The sequence below is a fragment of the Drosophila miranda genome, chromosome 2 (assembly GCF_003369915.1).
Source record: "Drosophila miranda strain MSH22 chromosome 2, D.miranda_PacBio2.1, whole genome shotgun sequence".
Classification (NCBI taxonomy): Eukaryota; Metazoa; Arthropoda; class Insecta; order Diptera; family Drosophilidae; genus Drosophila; species Drosophila miranda.
In genome coordinates this window covers 3511851-3530795 of record NC_046675.1, presented here as the reverse complement: position 1 = coordinate 3530795, position 18945 = coordinate 3511851, and the positions used below count along the sequence as shown (strand labels likewise).

The following is an 18945-nucleotide window of genomic DNA, read 5'->3' as shown; positions in this document are numbered from 1 at the left end:
CGCCACCCCACCAGGTCACCCAGAGTACGGTCACACTTGCTTCTGTGAAATAAACAAAACGCAAATTTTACTGCAAAAAAAGAAGCAATTAAGAATGTAGTTCTGTCGTTTTTGAGCCAATTGTGAATATTTTTGAAGCGCGAGCAACATGGATAGGTTTGCATTTAAGATCGACGCAGCGCTGAAAGCGAATCTGTACAAGATCTGTCGTCTCTGCGGCATCGATAATCCAGGCAAGGTGCCAATTCTGCTGCCCAATGAGGCAAATATTATAGACCTGGACGATCCTAGTCTGTCCCAAAAGGTGCTCGAATTGGTCGGCTTTACGGTAGGTAGGGACACGCCCAGTCGTTAGTTCGATTAAACAACGCCCTTTGCAGGTGACAGTCGACGACAAAATGCCGCAGACAATGTGCAGCCTTTGCGTGGATAAAATCAATGATTTTTACGAGTTTAGGGAAATGTGCTATGCCACGAATAAGCAGACGCGCAACCTGCTGGGCCTCCAGCAGATGGAACCCCTAAAGGTGAGCGCACTACTACCGAATAAATGTGGTTTTTGTGAATGGGTGAATAATTCTTTTTGCATCAGCTCGTGGGCAGCCAGCCCGTAGTTAAGGCTGAGCCGCAGACGACGGTAAAGCGAGGACGAAAACGCAAGACGGACGAGAGTTTTCTGAAAACTAAGATCTCTGAAGTTCCAGAGGTAAAAAAGGAGCCCATGGCATGGCGAAAAAAGCAACGACTGCAGCAGACGCAGCAGCAGCAGCTGCTGGAAACCAAAACGGAGCCAGAAATGTAAAATGAAGTACCCAATTATCCAATCAGTTATCTTATTAACCAATTGATTCTCCCCCCGCAGCAAGAACGAGCCTATGGACACGGAAAGCCGTATCCGGCTGCCAGGGAAAAAGGGCCGCAAGGCGATATGCAGTGTCTGTGGCGAGAAGTTCGCCAGCAAGGATCTGGCCGACGAGCATAAGAGCGCGGTGCATGTACCCTCGATCCCGCGCTACATTTGCAACGCCTGCAATCAGACGCATCACAACCAGGGCAACATTCGGTCCCATCAGCTCTGGCACAAGCTGTCGAAGACCCCCTACAAGTGCCCGCTGTGCGACGTGAATGTGCCCAACAACTACGCCTTTTCCCGCCACCTGCGTCAGCATACGCCACCGACTCCTGTGCAGCTGCTTGTCCTCGATCGCGAGTGTCCACTGTGCAAGAAAACATTCGTGACGAACTTCTTCTACAATACGCATCGGTGTGCCATACGCAAACGCAAGTGTGGTGGCTGCAATCGAGCCCTCAACACAGAGGTCGCCTTTATGCGGCATGCCCCCTTCTGCTCAAAGATCTACCTTAATCACTCGAAGCACATTCTGCCCGAGGCAGCCAACACCGAATCACAGATGTGCATTAAGAACGAGGTGGAGGAAGACTACCACATCACCAGCGATTCCCCTGCCTCTGCTATACCGCCGGACTTTATGCTGAACGAGCATATGCAGCCGGTGGTGGTGATCGAGCGCCTGGCCTCTCCTCTGCTGCGAGCCTCAGCAAAGCCGCAAAATACGCTGGGGGCCAGCAAGAGCAAAAATAGCGAGCGAGTTTCCTCGAAAAACTATTTGAAGCGCGTCGACGAGTTGCTGAAGAACACAATGAGCACGCTGGTGAGCATCAAGCATGAGCCGGAGGTGCATATAAATGATACAATACCGGCAGCCGCCGTGCAGCCGGAAAACGAACCACAGGCCGAAATGCAGGAGGAGGAGGAGGAGGAAGAACAGGAACCCCCAAGCTTCAGCGATTTCCATGCAGCCAACGATGACAGCGATGAGGAGGAGTCCGAAGCGGCGGCAGTGGCCCCGGAACCTGCTGCAATGGCTGCCAGCATAGACGACAATGTGCCCAGTGTGTCCGTTAAGCAGGAGCCTCGCGATGAGGCCTACGAAAAGCAGTCGCCAGTCAAACAGGAGCCGCTGAAGCTGAAGCTAAAAATCACCAAGAATCATGGCAAGCTGAACTCCTCGCTGATCGATGACCTCGACGAGGCGGGGCTGAGCAGGAGCAGCAAGAAAAAAAAGAAGCGCAAGCACAAGGAGCGGGAAAAAGAAGCCAACAGTCAACCAAAAGCTCAGGAACACCCGATAGTGAGCATCAAACAAGAGCGTCTAGACGCCGATGATGTGCCCGATGGAAATCAGGCGACAGATTTCCAGCCACAGGCCACTGTGATGACGAGCATACCGATGTCCCATCTGGAGAGCAGCTTCAACGACAACGACATAGCGGCACAGGACGAGCCAATGCCACAGGAGTGCCCGGAGCCCGAGGAAGATGTTAAGCCCAATCGCATGGAACTGGATCGCCTCATGCAAATCACGCATGTCGCCAGCGGTGTGGACATTGCCGAAGAAGCCATGCCTCTGGACAAGGCCGTTGAAGCTACCCCCGATGAGCCACTGCTCTCCGATAAGGGATTCAAGTCACCGCCCAACGAAAAATCTGCCAAGCCTACTGCCCGTAAGAGTACTGGTGGCGCCAAACGCAAGCCTCCAGCAGAAGAGTCGCCGCGAGAGACGACACCGTCGCTGCAGATTGTGGCCGTGGAAAGTGTAGAGGCCGTATCGTTCAACATGCCTCCCAATATTTGCATTAAACCAGAACCTCGTAATCGCGGCTACGCGGACGATGAGCCCGAGGGCGAGCCGACGGCGGAGATCAATCATAATGAGAAGATCGACGAGGAGAATGCCTATATAAACAGCCTAGACTTTAACAACATGGCGGTGAAGCAGGAGAAGGACCTAGACATTTCCGATCCGACTGCAAATGGCTCTGAGCCGGAGGCCATGCACCTGAGCCACAACGGCTTGGAGAGGGGCAGCGATAGCGAGGACTCTGATGGCGAGGACAGTGCTTCTTCGGCCGATGAAGCCGAGGAAGCTATGGAGGAGGATGAGGCCGAGCGTATATATCGCGAGATTGAATTGCCTTTACTAGAGCCGGAAAATCAAGGAGAAGCAGCCACCCAGCAGAGCGAAGAGAAAACGGAAGAGTCCATGCAGGTGCAGGAGGCACCGCCCGAGAATATGGAGGTGCAGACGCCTGTGGCCACGCCCGAGGTAGTGGGAGGGGTAGAACTGCCCAAGGAAAGTCTTGAAACAGTTGGGGAGAGAGTGCAGCCACAGGAAACTCTCGCAGCAGATGCTCCAGTGGAAACACTGCCGGAGTTGGAAACTCTGCAAGATTTAGCTGCCCTGCTGGAAGATTCAGAATTAACTGGAGAGGTAGATCCGCCGCAGGAAGCTCCCAAAGAAGTTGGGGATACAGAGCCACCCCTGAACACTCCAGAAGTTGTTGGGGAGACACAGCATCAGTCACTGGAAAGTCCAGAAGTACTTGGGGAGGTAGCACCGCAACTGGAAACGCCAGAGGAGCTAGAGCCACCACTATTGAGAGTGCCAGAGCCAGTCACCAGTTTTAATTTTGTAATAACCAACATCTGCAGCCAAGCGGCAGAGACTCCACAATCCGCCAGTGGTCACAGTTCGGCCATCCCGAATCTTAGTTCTCCCCCGCCGAACCCAGAGTCGCTGGAGAAATCGGACACTGAGCGCGAAAGCCCCGATTGCCAGGCGGACACCCTTCCAGAGATTAGCCTCAATGCACCCAAAGACATTGAAACTCAGGCCTTGCCACTCAACTTGGAGGAAAGCAGCTTCATCTGCGACGAAGAGCAGCAGAATGTTCTCAACCATGAGCTCTCCGAGCAGCAAGCGCCCCTCGGTGGGAATGTGGAGCAGTCGGCAGAAGCCGAGGAAAAGCTCTTGGCACCAGTGGAAGAGGAACTGCTGCCACAACTCGAGGAGGAGCTGCCCGGGCCGTCGTCGAGGCCAAACGAAGAGACTGAGAACCGCATCAATGAGCAGCAGCAGGAGATGGACCTGGAGGGGCAACGGCAGCCGCGCTGTCAGGTCGAAGATGACTCCAACATCAACGAAATTGCCGAAAACAACAATAATGCCAACATAGAGCGCGAACTGCAGGACGATGCGAATGTGCCTCAGGAAAACGTTACTCCCTAGACTTCACCTTCAACATTATATGGAACTGTACGCTCTCAAGCCATCACACCATCTCCCATCTTGCACTCCCAAGAAGCTGTACATATGATTAATATCCCATCGGAGGATGGTTCTTGGAAGGGAAACATTTAAACAATAAACACATACTAGGTTTTAGAATCCACTTACAAGCAGAATTAACATTATGCTAGCTTTAAGTTAGAGATACAACAATTAATGATATTAATTAATGGCTTACATAGTAGTAGACTTGTATTTTAATATCAGTAATGCAGTATATACATATGCATATTGCACAACAATGCACTATTAGTTCTGATTTATTCAGATCGAAATTTCTATTGGAACCGCTGCATGAACAACAAGACTCCCGGAGTCCCCCAGGCATACAGTTTAACTCAATTTTTTTTAAAGTTATATGCATAATTATATTGATGAATAAAAGTGTACATGTTTGTTTCTTCGAAATCGTATATCCCAAATGTATGTTGTATCAATATTAAGGACAGGATGGCAAGCGAATAATGGCCGTACATATATCCAGTACACTTCAAAGATTTGACAATTATTGCAAATCTACTGAAGTTTAGACGTAATTTTTATTTTAGCAATGACTTAACCCATCACATTAGTGTTGTTTCGTGTTCAGTCTCAACGTTCGTCCTTTTAAGTGAAAATAGTTCGAAATTATATTCGATTGACAAAAAACTTAAGTGCCGCGAATCGTAGAATTTAATTAAACTATTTTTTGCACTATATATTTTAGGTTCTAGTTTAAATGTAAAGCTAATGTTAGTTTCTTTTGTTAATGTTTTGTTCGTTTTTGATTTTTATAAATTAGAATATTAAATTAAATTTTAAAAAATGGATAGCAATAATGATGCCAAGAAGAAAATGAGCTCTCAGTCAGCGGAGGCGGTCATAACAAATAGCTCAACGACAGAAAAACCAAGGCCTGATCCTGATTCCATTCAGCCAGAAGGCAATATCAGGGATGGGGAGCAGCCACTCGCAGGAAAACAGGTGAAAACATTGTATGGAGGATGTCTCTTAATGGTTTAAAGTGTATTTATTTCTTTTTTATTATTACGGTATTGAATTTATCCAAATTTTTCTCTTGGAAAATTTTAGTCTATATATTTTTTGAATTAATTACAATTAAATATTTAGAGAACGACCCCAACTCTTCGATAAAGTCTATTAGGATGGGCCTGATACTTTTCTTTCACCTTGACGATTTCATATTTAACAGATCCTACATTTAAATCTTTATGGATAGTTTCCGTATGTACCATGGTGCCCCAGTGATAGTTCTCAGTATCTTCGATTGAGGCTCTCTAATGCAACCATAGTTTGGAGCCATATGTCCAAATTGGCTTGAGAACTGCATAGTACAAAAGTAATTTCAACGCACGTTTATAAGCCAATGTAGATTACCAGCTCTAAACTTCACTAGATTTCTCTCCGCTTGGATGTATTTACGTCAAGTGAGCTGTCTATCCAAATGGACTCCGAGGTATGTTACTTCTGTTGTTTATGGAATGTTGATGTTGTTCAGAGACACTGATGAGCAAGTCTGTTTAGGGTAAGGGTGACATGTTTGCACTTTTGCTCGTTTACATGTAGGCGCCAGTTTGCCAGGCATTTATCCAAGGCCACGAGATGAGATGATAAGTGTTGGGCACTTGGAGCGACTTAGGATGTCAGTACTATCCGCAAATGTCGATGTTGTGTAGGACTGTTTGTCGGTATATCTGCTATGTAGATGGTATACAGCGTCGGTCCTGGGGTACACCTGTTTCATCTGGATGATATTCAGACACCAAATCTTTGCATCTTACTGCGAAAATTCTTTGCTGTAGGTATAACGCCAAGTAATAACGATAAGAATTAATAAGGTATAACAAATGATAGCAATGGATAATGCCTGATGCGACGCTTGATCAATAATCTTCCAGTATCTCCATGAGCCTTACTATCGGGATGATTTTTCGCATAGAAGTTGTAGCCATTGAGATATAATATCTTTTGTACATAATATTAAAACATGGTTTTTTCTTTGAGGACTCTGAATACGTTTGTGGATCTATCTAACACACGGAATAGATCAATCACAATGATAAGATCGATTGCAAGAACAAAACAAGTTAAAGACATGAATTATCTGTTAGATGTACACAACTTTATTACATAAATTAATGGCTTATATATTAAGTATATGTATATGTAAGTAGTATGTATTCAGATACGCATAGATCGCACAGAACATCATTAGACATGCGCACATACAATAAAATACAATACAATATTATTAATTCTGATCCATATAGATTTCTGGGGCTCATACAAGCTTATTGGTTTAGTAATTTCGAAAAAGTTATGAAAATACACCGTACCGAACAGTATTCCTCTGTTTAAATATTACATATTACACACACACAGAAAGAAGGAAAAGAAATGACTACAAGTTTGCATTAAATGCTCTATCTATCTATAAAGAAAATACTTATTAGTTACTAGACGCTCCATTTTCAGGATTTTTGTTGTATTAGACAGCTTTCGCTTTACGTGGAAGCATTTTTTTGGGGGAGTGGTGGTAATGCATTGAATTTTTGCAACTATTAATGGAGTTAATTATTGAGCAACTCTTTTATATAGAATTAACTATTAAACATTAAACTTGCGTATACTCGTACGTATTTGGAGCTGTCTCTCCGACATTTTGGGTCCTAAGCACAGTGGATTTTTTATAGTTTTATAAAATATATTCTGCTATATTCATTCAGTTTTACGGTTTGCTCACTTTATTTGTGGATGGATATCCCACCCGATAAAGTCGCAGTTAAAGTCAATTTCTGATGTTTTCACAAGTCACAAAGGTTGTTTGGATTTTGGTGTTCTCGAGTTGTTTTTTTTGGCACTGATCAACGTTTGCATTTAATTCATTTACATGCGTATCGTACATATCTATGTATATATATATATATTTATTTATATATCGTGTTTAATTGAGCAGGTTTTATGGATATGCAAATGTGAACTGGAACAACCGAAAGCGGGCGCAATGCCGATAATACAGACATATATAGTATTTACCATCTGTTAGTTTTTTTGTTGGTTTCGCGTTTGCTGTAAAATTAAATTAAAGAGGTATGGAAATTCACTAAACAGTATTTACAGGGTTTTATCATCCAAGGATAAACCAAAATGCCAAAAGCACATGTTGCATTATTGCTTATATTTGGAATAGTGTCTGCCACATGAATCGTGTGTCGTGTGTCATCTGCTGCTCAACTTGTGTCTGCTGCCTAGTCCCACTCGCCGTCGTTGTCCGTAGACTCGCTCTCATCGTCGTCCGAATGCATGGCAGTGCCGCGCGCCGCCAGTGCCCGTCGCAAAGCATCGGCCAGGGCATCGGTGCCGCCGGCGCCACCATCGCTACTGATGCGTTGGCTGCCCAGATCCCGTTTATCGGCCGGCTTCAGTACAATGCCAGTCCGTATCTCAGTCATCAAATCGCTGCGCGAGTCGCCGCTGCCGGTGCTCAGAGCAGCCGTATCCACTTTCTGTGTGAAAAAAGCATAAGGGTTATCCTCTCTGATCTTCAGTGGTTCGGTTTCATCCTCACTTGACTCACCTTCAAGACTGTTCCCTTGCGAATGGCGTCCATCAGGGCGTTGTGTGATTCCGGAGGCGCTTCCGCCGCTACCGGGGCCGGGGCTCGTTTCACTGCTTGAGTAGGTGCTTGTGTGGTCGTGATAATGGGTATCTCTCCAGCAGGCATTGGCGGGGGTGGTGGTGGTGGCGCCGATGCCGGTGGTGGCGGGGGTGGTGGAGGCGGCTGCAAAATACAAAACTTAACATCATCACGTTGCCCCTGCGATGGGTCCATTTTTTGGCTGCTTACCGCAACGGCGGGTGCGCTGACAGGTGGCGGCGGTGGGGCACTGCCGATGGGTGGTGGCCGGATGGGTGGTGGAGGTGCACGCATGGCGCCCGGCACCGTTGTGGGCACCGGGGGCGGCGGCTGCCTGGCCGGCGGAGGAGGCGCGGTTCTTTGGTTACCATTCTGCGACTGAAAAGAACAAGCAGAAGATGCTATAAGTAATCCAAGTTTTGGTTCCGTTTCGCTGCCGGCACTCACTTGGTTATGGCGGCTCGGCACCGGTGGCGGCATGTGGGTGGCGCTCACTGGCGCTGGTTCCGTCGGTGACTTCTCGCTCTCCTGCTTGACCGTGGCCAGCACATTGTTGCTCTGTATGAAGTCGTAGATGAAGGCGCGAGTATCCCGATCCTTCAGCTCCATCTCCGAGACGCCCGCCTTCACAAAGATCTCGTTCAGCATCTCGTCGTCCTCGTTGCCCGTCAGATCGAAGCCCTTGTCCGCATCCCAGCCCACATGGCTGATGTGCACAAAGTTCGTCGGCTGGCTAATGTCCGCCTTGGTCACCTTGCGCTTCTTGTCCTTGCCATGGCTGCCCAGGCCGAAGTTGCTCGAAAGGAAGTTCTTCGTGGGCGCTGGCGTCAGTGTCACCGAATTGATTTTGTTGTTGCGCAGCTGGACGGGCCCGCCGCCGTCCGTGGCCGTCATGCCGCCGCTGGGCTGCATGGCCGGGGGACGCATTGGCTCGCGTTGCACCGGCGGCACTGGAGCGTTCGGGGCCTGCTGGCTCTTCTGGCGACTGCGCTTCTCCTGGCGCTTGCGATTGCGCGTCTCGATGGTGGCATCTACGATGCGGAAGAAGGCGTCGCACTCCTCCTCGGAGACAAAGTTCAACCCCACATGACCGTCCTGCACAGAAAGAAGGATTAGTTTTCCAGTTTTGCAGTTGATTTTGTTGCCCACTTACGCTGCCCTCGAAGGTGAGCAGAAAGGGTCGCGACTTGACGATCTGCATGCCATCGTAGATCTCGTGCTCCCAGATGAGCTCGCTCTTGATCAGGCAGTAGGCGCGCAGGAAGTACGACCGTATGGCGCTGTCCTTCACGAAGCACACCACGCCCGTGTGCTTTTTCTTCCAGTGCGAATGGGCATTGCCTTCGGTCTTGTAGATCTGCACCACGGCCGTGTTGAGTGTCTGAAAAAGTGGAGCAAAAGCAAGAGATTGCGTTACCATCATCATCGATAGATAGAAAGGCCTGTCTATTGTCCCCCCCTTGGGCGATTAGATAATCTCTGGCTCCCTCCAAACAAAAGAAGTAACACCTTCGGTTTGCGCCTCATTTGAATGCAACGTCTGAAAACTGTGCACACGGTGAACTGTCGCGTTCGAGTTGAAAAACCCATCTGACTTTCGGTTTCGCTGCCACAAGCAACAAGCCATAAGCCACTCTGGGGCCCTACGCAAAAGCAGCGCTCATTTGAATACCGATTAGCCATCATCCCCATGGATCCCATCATCGTTTGGCATGGCCAGCACGTAGCTCCATTTGATGGAGCTCTGCCTGCTGCCTGCCCCCCCACCAGAGAAAGAGCGACAGTGGGCACTAGTCTAGCCGAGACCTCTTCACCGGAGTGCAACGGATGTGCATAATGTGGCTCTGTGCGATTGAAGACATAATCGTTGAGGCTTTCGGGCAGGAAGTGCTGGCGACAGGAGGTGGTCACAGAATTGTCGCATCTGAAACCCTTTGCCAAAAGAATACTAGAAAAAGTACAGATTGGCGCCAGAAAAGTCAAGGCCCAGCCCAGACTTGTAGGTTCTGTTCTCAAGGCAAGGCAGGGCAAGGCTAGGCCTCTTTCCCTCTCATTGATTGATAAAATTGTGTGATTTGTAGCAATAACATTTGACATTTGCCACTGGCCATGGCCCCCTGTACTGTCCCTGCCTTTGAGGGCACTTTCTGCTAATTGATTCCACTTTTGTCGCCGCTCTGGGCAGTGCTCCAAAAGTGTTACGTGCTGCCTGCACTGCACATTATGTACAGTCCAATGTAATATTATCAATTAATGAGCAATACCCAGAGATGGATGGATGCCGGAGATGGGGCTGGCTGTTGATGGGTGTGACCTTTGCAGCAAATAAAACGCCGAGATGGGGATTATGTGAAATGTGAATGTGAATATGAATGCTCTCCAACCCACACACACGCACACCCATCTCTTTGCATAAGTATCTGTGTCCACAAGTGCAAAAGTGTAAACACATTTGAATTTTTATTGATGGCTTAGCGGCCTCTGCCTCTGTTTTGTATCTGTATCTGTATCTGTGGATTTGTGTTTGTGTTTGGACAAAGCAGCGCTTGTAAAAAAAAAAAAATGATGTCTTGCCTTCTATGTAAAAGCTGGCTGTTTCTTTTTAAAAGCATAAAAATCGATGGCAAGCAAACGGCAAAAAAAAGCTGGCCACTGCCACTGAACTCTGGCCGACAGGAGGGGGGCTAAAGCGGTACGACGGTAAAGGGGTAGGGTACTTTAAAACGGGGCAATGGCGAGCATTAACCCATATGGGACCAAAGCGATAAATACATAGTACGCACTGTAGGGGACGTGTTAGACGTGGACTCGTAATAGGTTCCAAAGGCACCAAACAAATCGGTGTAATACCCCTTCCTAGGGCTATGAATATTTTGAGCCACAGTTTGTCAGCGCAGATTTTCGATTCCATACAGTATATTCTTGATCTCTCGATTGTATCTATGAAATTATTCTATTCTTTTTGGCAGAAACATCGTACAGACTTTGGTTCTCGGAAGTGGCAAAAAGTATAGAGAGAGAGAGAGGCTAAAGATCCCCAGGAGTGAAGAGGGTGCCCACGCCGGTATTGTATACGTACACGTCTTTCTTTGTAACGATCAGTAAGCAAACGTTTGGACTGGCAAACGCCTTGAGCTTTCCAAAATTTCCACATATTTAATCTAACAAAATTTAACAGAATTTTACTCTAGGGGGAAAAAACTACATTTATTATTCAGAGAATTTAGACAAAATCGGAAAGATAAGTGACTGGCATTCTAGGGTGTTTACAGCTTCGATCATCGATTGTACATTTGTATACTATGTGTGTTGTTTGTGTGGTTATTTATTAATGCAAAAATTTATTTTTAACTTTTAATAAATATATATAAAGAGTATTTTCGGGCTATTTTTAGGGCTCTATAAAGATATACCCAAACGAGAAGCTCGTCTATGAAAATATACAAAATCCCTCGAACTTAGTAGCGGTTGACCCCTCGAACTATCTTTAATGGCTACAACTAAAGCAGAGTTCAAAACGTACATCAATTAGAAAGTCCGGCTTTCGGGAAATGTGCAAAATGTGTGATAAATGAATGAAGTGCAGGTATAACAAATAAAACGCGAGCAAAATGTTGCGACAAACGACAAGCCATAACAACAATAGCAGCAGCCTGTCTCCCCCCCCCCCCCCCACTCTCGTCCCCCGCGCCAGCGGTTAAGCTGGAGCTTTTCGTGTTATCAAACGATCAATGAATGGAGCCACAAGCAACAACGACTATGTCATCAACCCAATATATAAACCGCATATAAAAGAGGGGGACTACTTTTGGCCAAGTTCAAATGCAATTTTCCCAATGTTTTGTCAATGGAAAGTTGGTTCGAAATTGGAAATTAGCAAAGCGTGGAATTACAATGCGAAAATGAGCAATGTTTTTCGTGTTGTGCACACACCACACCATAATTATCCGCATAACAGTGCACGTTAAATGGTTAAAATATTTCCACTTCTTTTTTTCTACTTTGAAAGGGGAGTTCTTATCGGGACTTGGCATTGGCCAGTGCTTCGGCGGATGGATTGATAAGATATGGGTATGGGTATGGGTATGGGCACCTAACGAACGACTTATCGCCCGGGCAGCCATGAGAGCATGAGCAATGTTTTGCGACTTTTCGGTTTCTCTTTCACTTGGCCCCAGAAAATTGGCCAATGAACATAAAAAAAAACCAAGAAAACATCTGCGACTGGTCTTTGAATTGGCATTGCTATTAAGGGGTTTTTCTATTGATTAATGTCCAAGTAAATGGAGTTTAAACATCAATTAAAACTTTGTAAAACTGTTCAACAACATTATTGGGAAACTGTTTCCAAAACAGAGATGCATTTTGGGCACGTCTCTTAGTCAACAGTTTGATCTCTAAGCACACTAAAAATGGGTGCAAGTCAATATCAATGCTTTTATAGAGAAATATAGTTATCAGAGCTGATAAAAGACCCAGTCGATGATAAGTAAATATATATAAGAGCAACAATAGCTCATAAAATGGAACCTCAACACTCAGATATGGGGAAATGATGAGTTCATTGAATGTCTGCCTTTTTTTGTTTGTTTGAAAGGTGAAAATGGGTTAACAGCCATAGGATCGGCAGGTAACAGCTGTGCCCCGATATAGGGTTACAAAGGTGGGTTCTGAGAAGCATTCGGATTGTGGCACATGACCCTCGTGGAATGGGCATATATCGGGCGACACTTGAGCCGCAGGAAGTGCTTCATCAAGCTCAATGGCTAAGCCACACAGAGAGGGAGAAAGAGAGTCAGAGAGAGGAGGCGTGGAGTACTGGTACTCTGTCATTGCTTAATTATTAATCACATTCATACATATGTACGTATATCCGTATATGTACGCATTATTCATCAAAAGCCAAAGCCACTCACTCACCTGACACTTTCTCCCGAGCATCTTGAAGACGGCCTCGTTCTCCTCCGGATTGAGCATCGTGCTGCTGGCATTGAGCTTGGGTCGAGACAGCGCTGCTGCCTGCTGGCCGTCCTGCGACGTCCTCATGATGCTGCTCATTGATGCGACAGCTGCCCCGCTGGCCTGCGCTGCTGCTGGCTGCTGGATGGCCAAGGATGACCTGGTTTAGCTGGATAGGATGGGACACACATATTTCATTTACATTTCATTCATTGGTGGGCGAAAACAATACGCAAATAACGGCAAGTGGCTACTTGTCAACGGATGAATAAAGGGCATACAATACACAGCACACACACACACACACACACAAAACAACACGAAACGAAACAAAACGAGATATAATTTTAATTTAATCATCAAATCACGCACACAGAGACAGAGGGAGAGGGCGACGGCGAGGGCGCTGCTCTGCTGATGAGGTCGAAGCCCAAAAAAACTGTGGAGGCCCAGAGACGTCGATAACAATACGAATGCACAGTTATTGCGAAAAGACCAGCCACTGGATTTGTCGCCCCATTCAAATGAAATATGAATAGTGGAAAATGGCAAGAAGACCGAACCGACCGAAGACACACGGAGCAAGAGCTGACTGACTGCGGCTACGGCTACGGCAATCGCTGCTGCTCGAGAGGTTGAGTCACAGGTCTGCGAGTCAGCCGCAGAGTCACAAACACACAGCAAGCAGCTGCCTACCGTTTGGTTAATGTGCTCTTATCTTTGGCAAAACCACTGATTAGGTTTGCGCATGTATCTGAAATTCCTATGACCTGCAATGAGTGTGTATCGCAAAGTGCGTGAACTGTTTAGCAGGCCAACAGAAGGGTTTCATGGGAAAAGAAGCCACAGACTCTGCCTCTCGTGACAAGAGTATTACTAGAGACACCAACACCTGTCCGCTCTCCAGGTGGGGTCGAAATTTAAATAGCTGAAGCAGCGCTGGCGCTCGCTCAAGGTCTTTCAGCCCTGCCGTCGCGCCCCGCCTCGCCCCACCACGCCACGCTAGTCATCGTCTGTTCCCCCACCGACTTGTTTATGATGTTTCGCATATGCACTTTAACAATTCATTGATTTTTTGCGCTTATTTTTATGCACTTTTTGGGATTTTCATTTTTGGACTACGCACCACACACACTCTCGTTTGCACTCGCTGCGGTTCGGTGCTGCCACTTGGATCGCCTTGAGGGTGATTTTATAGCTTGTTTCACGTCGTCTGCTGCATTGTATATTGTCGCCAGACGTTTCACTTGTGCATTTTTATGCCCCCAAGTTTTCCGAGTTTGTTTTTCTCACAAGTTTGTTTATTTGGCACTATATATCGATAAGAAATCGAACTTAGCCCACCCAAGCCCTCTTTATTTAATTGGGTGAACACCTTGAGGGAAACGGCGACAAATAGTACTGGTTTTAAATTTTTCTTGTAGATCTATCCTATCCTTCCATTTAACTTACAAAGTACCCCACAATATCTTTCACTTGAACTGCGCTAAAATTCTTCAAGATTCATATTTTCGTGGAGAGTATTCTAGTAGCCACGGGTCAACAATGGGTTAATTGTTCTCCGTCCATGATCGAAAGTCAAATTCGTCGAGTTTGATGTTCGATTTGATATAACCTGCTAGCTAGGACTTCAATACCTGCACACATCATTTTATCCGATTGATAGATCAATTTTCTCCAAGATATGCATATTTTAGGGACTCCTTGTTATTGGATTGTGTCTTAAACAAGGTTTAAGCAAAAAAATGCAACAAAAAAACAGTCGCAGTGTTGACTCTTTTCTTGTCAACCAGAGTATGTACATTTATATACCCTATTTCGTTAATATTATATAAAGTTACTGTTTTCCAAACTGCTTTCAAAAGTAATTAATATAGAAATGATCACATATTAATGCATATGATTAGGGTCTTGTAAATATATCTCGATCCCGATACCCATTTTTAGTTTCTGTAAGAAGACCAAAACCTTAAAAATATTGTTGAAATACCTTTATAACAGAGACTGACTAGTTTTAGCCTTTATTGGTGACAAACATTCTCTCAGTTCTATAATATCACTAACCATACAGTATACTGGGTATAATATTGATGCGCTTTACAACACTGGTAATCACCGTTACTTGACAAATTTTTTCGTGCTAGCCGCGATTTTTCTTTATTGTGGATACACGGAGCTTATAATTGCGACAAATCATTCAATTAATCATTAGTTGGTGTCGCTGTGGATCTAATTACTGAACATAACAAAAACGTGCAAATCAGAAGCAAAATGGGTAAATATGTGTGTGAGAAGTGGGATAAGTGCGGCTAATAATTCTTACCATTTCGGAATCAGAGGGGACTGATCAGAATTCAATTTTCGCACGTCTGAACTCAATCTACGGGAATCTTAACGGAACATCGCCGCGCAGCGTAACAGTCCTTAAACCTAATTACCAAAAGAAACAGGTCGACAAGAAATGCTTGTACGTGGACGCCAACAACAATGCGGAGAAAAAAGAGGAGGATATCGGATCCGATCTGCAATCGGATGACATTATTATTAAGACATGCATATGCAAGCGTCCAGAGAAGGCCCTCGAGTGTGGTCGCTGCCACCAGTACTTGCATGGACGCGTTGCCACAATATGCGAGAAGCATCCAGCTGTAAGTTCTTGCCTATATTTTCCTTTGGTTGATTATGTTCTAACACCCCATGTGCCCACAGGAAGCTTACCTAATGGACCTTCGCCAGTGTCCCTACTGTTTGGCAAGCGCCAACGTAATCAAGGAATCTGAAAAAACTTGGGCTCAGATCCGTCAGATTGAGGACGCCATACTATCCGATAGTGATCTGTAAGCCGAGTTCGATACTCGTCACCAGCAGAATCCATTTACATTCGAAAATGTATATCTAGCAGTCAACTTAAGGTGTTGAAAATACATCTGTATCCAATTAATTAATGTGTTTTTTTTTCGTGGTAGAAGTCTTTCTTTGTATTAATGTATGTAAAAAAGCATCGGACACCCACGAACCCACATGCCAGGCATCATATTTTCATGCGACTTAAGATGACGGAAAAGGGAACATGGCCTAGCTGGGTACAGCAGCAACGGGAGCACAAGAGCATCCCAACCAAGTGGGTTACCGCCAAGTTAGTGCATTTAATTGAAGTGCTGTTTACATTTGTATGCCCTTCTTTTAACAGAAGAACTGTAAACGCCTAGATCACCTTTTGACGGCAGGATGAGATCAGCAGAAGCATTGTCAACTGGCTGAAACTGGCTTGGCGGCTTCCAGATAAGTCACACCGTGTTATTCTATATATTATGCATAGTCTGTGTGCTTCTTTAAACCCATCTACCATCTCAATTACAGTGCGGCTTTAACGCGTAGATTATAGAGGCATCGCCCCATTCAAATGAGAGAAGATTTGGATTTGCATATCTTTAAAATACTGGTTGTTTCTAAACAATATATATCTCGGCTTATCAGCGGCCGATCCGAGATGTTGATGCTTTTCGGCAGTCTGGATCCTCGCGATCCTATGACAGTTGGTCCTTCACCGATCTGGCCCTATTTGTCTGAGATATGCCTTTCGACAGTATGGAACCTCGCGACCCTTCTATTCTATATATTATAGTATCTGACACATATGTATATAAAAGAACAGTGCTTCTTTTAAGCAAGCGTCTTTAAAAAGTGTAATTTCTAAAATGAATAAAGTAAACGGTATGCGAGCCCAAAAGCCGAAAATGATAGAGTCCACAATTGCCAGCAATTCTAAAACCCATACATAAAAATACTGTACGAAAATAATAAAATAATAATGATGCAATCAGATCCAGGTCGGCAATCTGGTAGATATGGTAATTTTTTATGATTGTACGTTTGTATGTTTCTCGAATCTTCAATATTGTGGATGCCACAGATTTTCGTTCTTTTTTGGGGCGGAAGTGGGCGGGTACTTGTAACAATGACATATCACAGAATTCTGGATATAAAATGTCGTATAGTCCATGCGCACTAGGGCGGACAGAAGGACAGACAGACAGGGCTCAATCGACTCGGCTATTGATGCTGATCCAGAATATATATACTTTGTGGGGTCAGAAACGATTCCAAATCTCATGTACCCCTACACATTTTGAATATCGGGTATAAATAGTATTCGAGACTTTTGTTAAAACCACTAACAATATACTGTATATAATATCCATTTCCCAGGGTATGCAAAATGTTGCTCAGTCCGCGCAATGTTGTGAAACAGTGCTGCTCGATTTCACGGCACATGAGTCTGGCCCATACAAATTGAATGTTGCCAGCAACATAGCACGTAAGAAAACGTAGCACAATCGTTATCGATGCTGTTAATAATAATCGAATACAAAGTATCGATGCCTAAAACGAACCATCGATAAGACTTTTTTGAATAGTCGATTAATTTTACAGCTAGTACCAAAAATGGTCGCGACTTGAATGTGGCGCAACTGCGAAGTGTCAAATGTAGCAAGTACGTAAATATGATGTTTCCTTTTCATACGACGGTTATAGCAAATATTCCCAATTTGAAATTTGCCGCCGAGAAATGTGAGATCCATGGAATACACGTGAGGAAAGTTGTCCCAGCTTGCCTAATTATGTAAAATATTAGAAAATACTTCAGGCAAAAGACTGAACCTTCAAAAGGTTCTGTTATACCTGTTGATCCTGGAGTCTCCAAATTATTTCGAGTTCATATTTTGCAACAAGTGCACAAAGAAAGCTTTAACTTTCGCTTTTCTCGTGCTCCTAATTGGCTTTTGTCCTGCTGGTTTTTGCCCCTTGCTGTGTTTTTTTTTGCTCCGCTGTGCAATTAAAGCTGATGGCGGTCCTGGTGGGCCGGCTCTGGCTCTGAGCCGGGGACGAACTGTCTTCGTGGCATGTGGCAAGTCTTCGTGTGTGCTGGCACAGCTGATAATTGCAGTAGCAGTGCCACTGCCTCCTGCAATAAAAGTCACAATGACGACAGCTCACGACACATGGCCACGTCCTGCTCCATTCTGCTCTGCTCCCAGGAGAAATCCCCTACCGTGTGTGTGTGTGTGTTCGTGTTATTGACGGCCGGCGGGCCCTCTCCTGTGTATGTCGTGCCTGCCGTGGCACTACCGTGTAGTTATTGTTGAATTCAATTTGCTGTAAATGTATTGTTGGCTCGGCTTGTGGTCGCCTCTGTTGTCTTTGGTTACAGCTCATTAACAGCAGCAGCAGCGGCAGTCCATAACGAAAGCCAACGCTGATACAGCTTTCGGTTACTTCGTAAATTTACACTCTTGCGATAGCATACAGTACAGTGAACGTTGGCTATGGTGGCGGATTGCTGCAGTGCTCTGCATTGGTTGGTCAAACATCGAGAAAGGTTGTGTCTGAAGAAATTCAAAATAAATAAATAATGGAATCAGATAGACAGATACCAGACATCAGATAAAAATCATTTTCTTCCTAAAACACATAGCAAGCAAAATAATTTCGGTTGAAATATTCCCTAAAACCACTTATTGACTTAATGGATCTAAGTGAAAAAATGGTTCTGTGCCACATAGATAACTTTTTGCTTTAACAGTAGGCTATGTCTTCGGTTATCCGAAGGCTTCAACACATTCGGGAATGCACGTCTAACAAAAACTGAAAGCTAAGAAGAAATACATATTTTTGCAAAATTATTCACTTTTTTAATAGTTGATTTTTGACATTTTGGTGAAGAATGGAGGCGTCTCGATGTCCCAAAGGACCTGCGAACGCATACCTAATGTGGATGAACAGTTCAGGACGTAGGAGCATCATGAGCATCAATAAAATACAAATAAGAAACAACTTCAAACCTGAGTTCTAGTCTATTTTCTGTAACAGACCATAAAAAAGTGTAAGCTAAACTTTATGCCGAGATTTCAACGCTGCCAAAGAGAATTTAACAATAAAGATACACACAGAGCTAATAATGTGCCTAAAGGAATCTGCTTCTATTCAAATTTCTATGATTTTCTAGCTCTGAGGTCCGAAAACACTTTCCACAGCCTAAGAGCACATCGAAACGAATACAATATACAATGTACAAGCAACAATAGCCCACTGTTGGACGTTCCTCACAATGGGGCTTACCTGTAGAGTACATATGTGTATGTGTGTAAAAGCTCAAGCTCAGGACTCAGTGCTCAGGGCTCAGAGGCCTTAATTGCC

The 18945-nt window shown here is 45.1% G+C and overlaps 3 protein-coding genes across 6 annotated transcripts; 2 read left to right on the top strand and 1 right to left on the bottom strand.

Moving 5' to 3' along the window:
* Positions 1 to 28: 28 nt before the first annotated feature.
* On the top strand, positions 29 to 4564 carry LOC108155157 (RE1-silencing transcription factor). Its single transcript, XM_017285819.2, has 4 exons — positions 29 to 328; positions 381 to 527; positions 593 to 798; positions 863 to 4564. The coding sequence occupies exons 1-4, from the start codon at positions 149 to 151 to the stop codon at positions 4089 to 4091; spliced, it is 3762 nt and encodes a 1253-aa protein (XP_017141308.1). The 5' UTR covers positions 29 to 148; the 3' UTR covers positions 4092 to 4564.
* A 1687-nt stretch (positions 4565 to 6251) lies between these two features.
* LOC108155160 (neural Wiskott-Aldrich syndrome protein) lies at positions 6252 to 14069 on the bottom strand. Of its 4 annotated transcripts, none has more exons than XM_017285823.2 (7): positions 13874 to 14069; positions 12709 to 12916; positions 8942 to 9169; positions 8236 to 8883; positions 7999 to 8166; positions 7729 to 7932; positions 6252 to 7657 (listed from the first exon to the last, which is right to left on the bottom strand). In XM_017285823.2, exons 2-7 carry the CDS (start codon positions 12844 to 12846, stop codon positions 7400 to 7402), a joined length of 1644 nt encoding a protein of 547 aa, XP_017141312.1. In that variant the 5' UTR covers positions 12847 to 12916; positions 13874 to 14069; the 3' UTR covers positions 6252 to 7399. The 4 variants fall into 4 exon arrangements, with proteins under 4 accessions (XP_017141312.1, XP_017141313.1, XP_017141314.1 ...); XM_017285824.2 differs by lacking the exon at positions 13874 to 14069 and adding an exon at positions 13120 to 13277; XM_017285825.2 differs by lacking the exons at positions 12709 to 12916; positions 13874 to 14069 and adding an exon at positions 10868 to 11014.
* Positions 14070 to 14865: 796 nt separating this feature from the next.
* LOC108154230 (uncharacterized protein CG13380-like) lies at positions 14866 to 15688 on the top strand. Its single transcript, XM_017284457.2, has 3 exons — positions 14866 to 15022; positions 15085 to 15395; positions 15457 to 15688. Exons 1-3 carry the CDS (start codon positions 15019 to 15021, stop codon positions 15586 to 15588), a joined length of 447 nt encoding a protein of 148 aa, XP_017139946.1. The 5' UTR covers positions 14866 to 15018; the 3' UTR covers positions 15589 to 15688.
* Positions 15689 to 18945: the final 3257 nt, after the last annotated feature.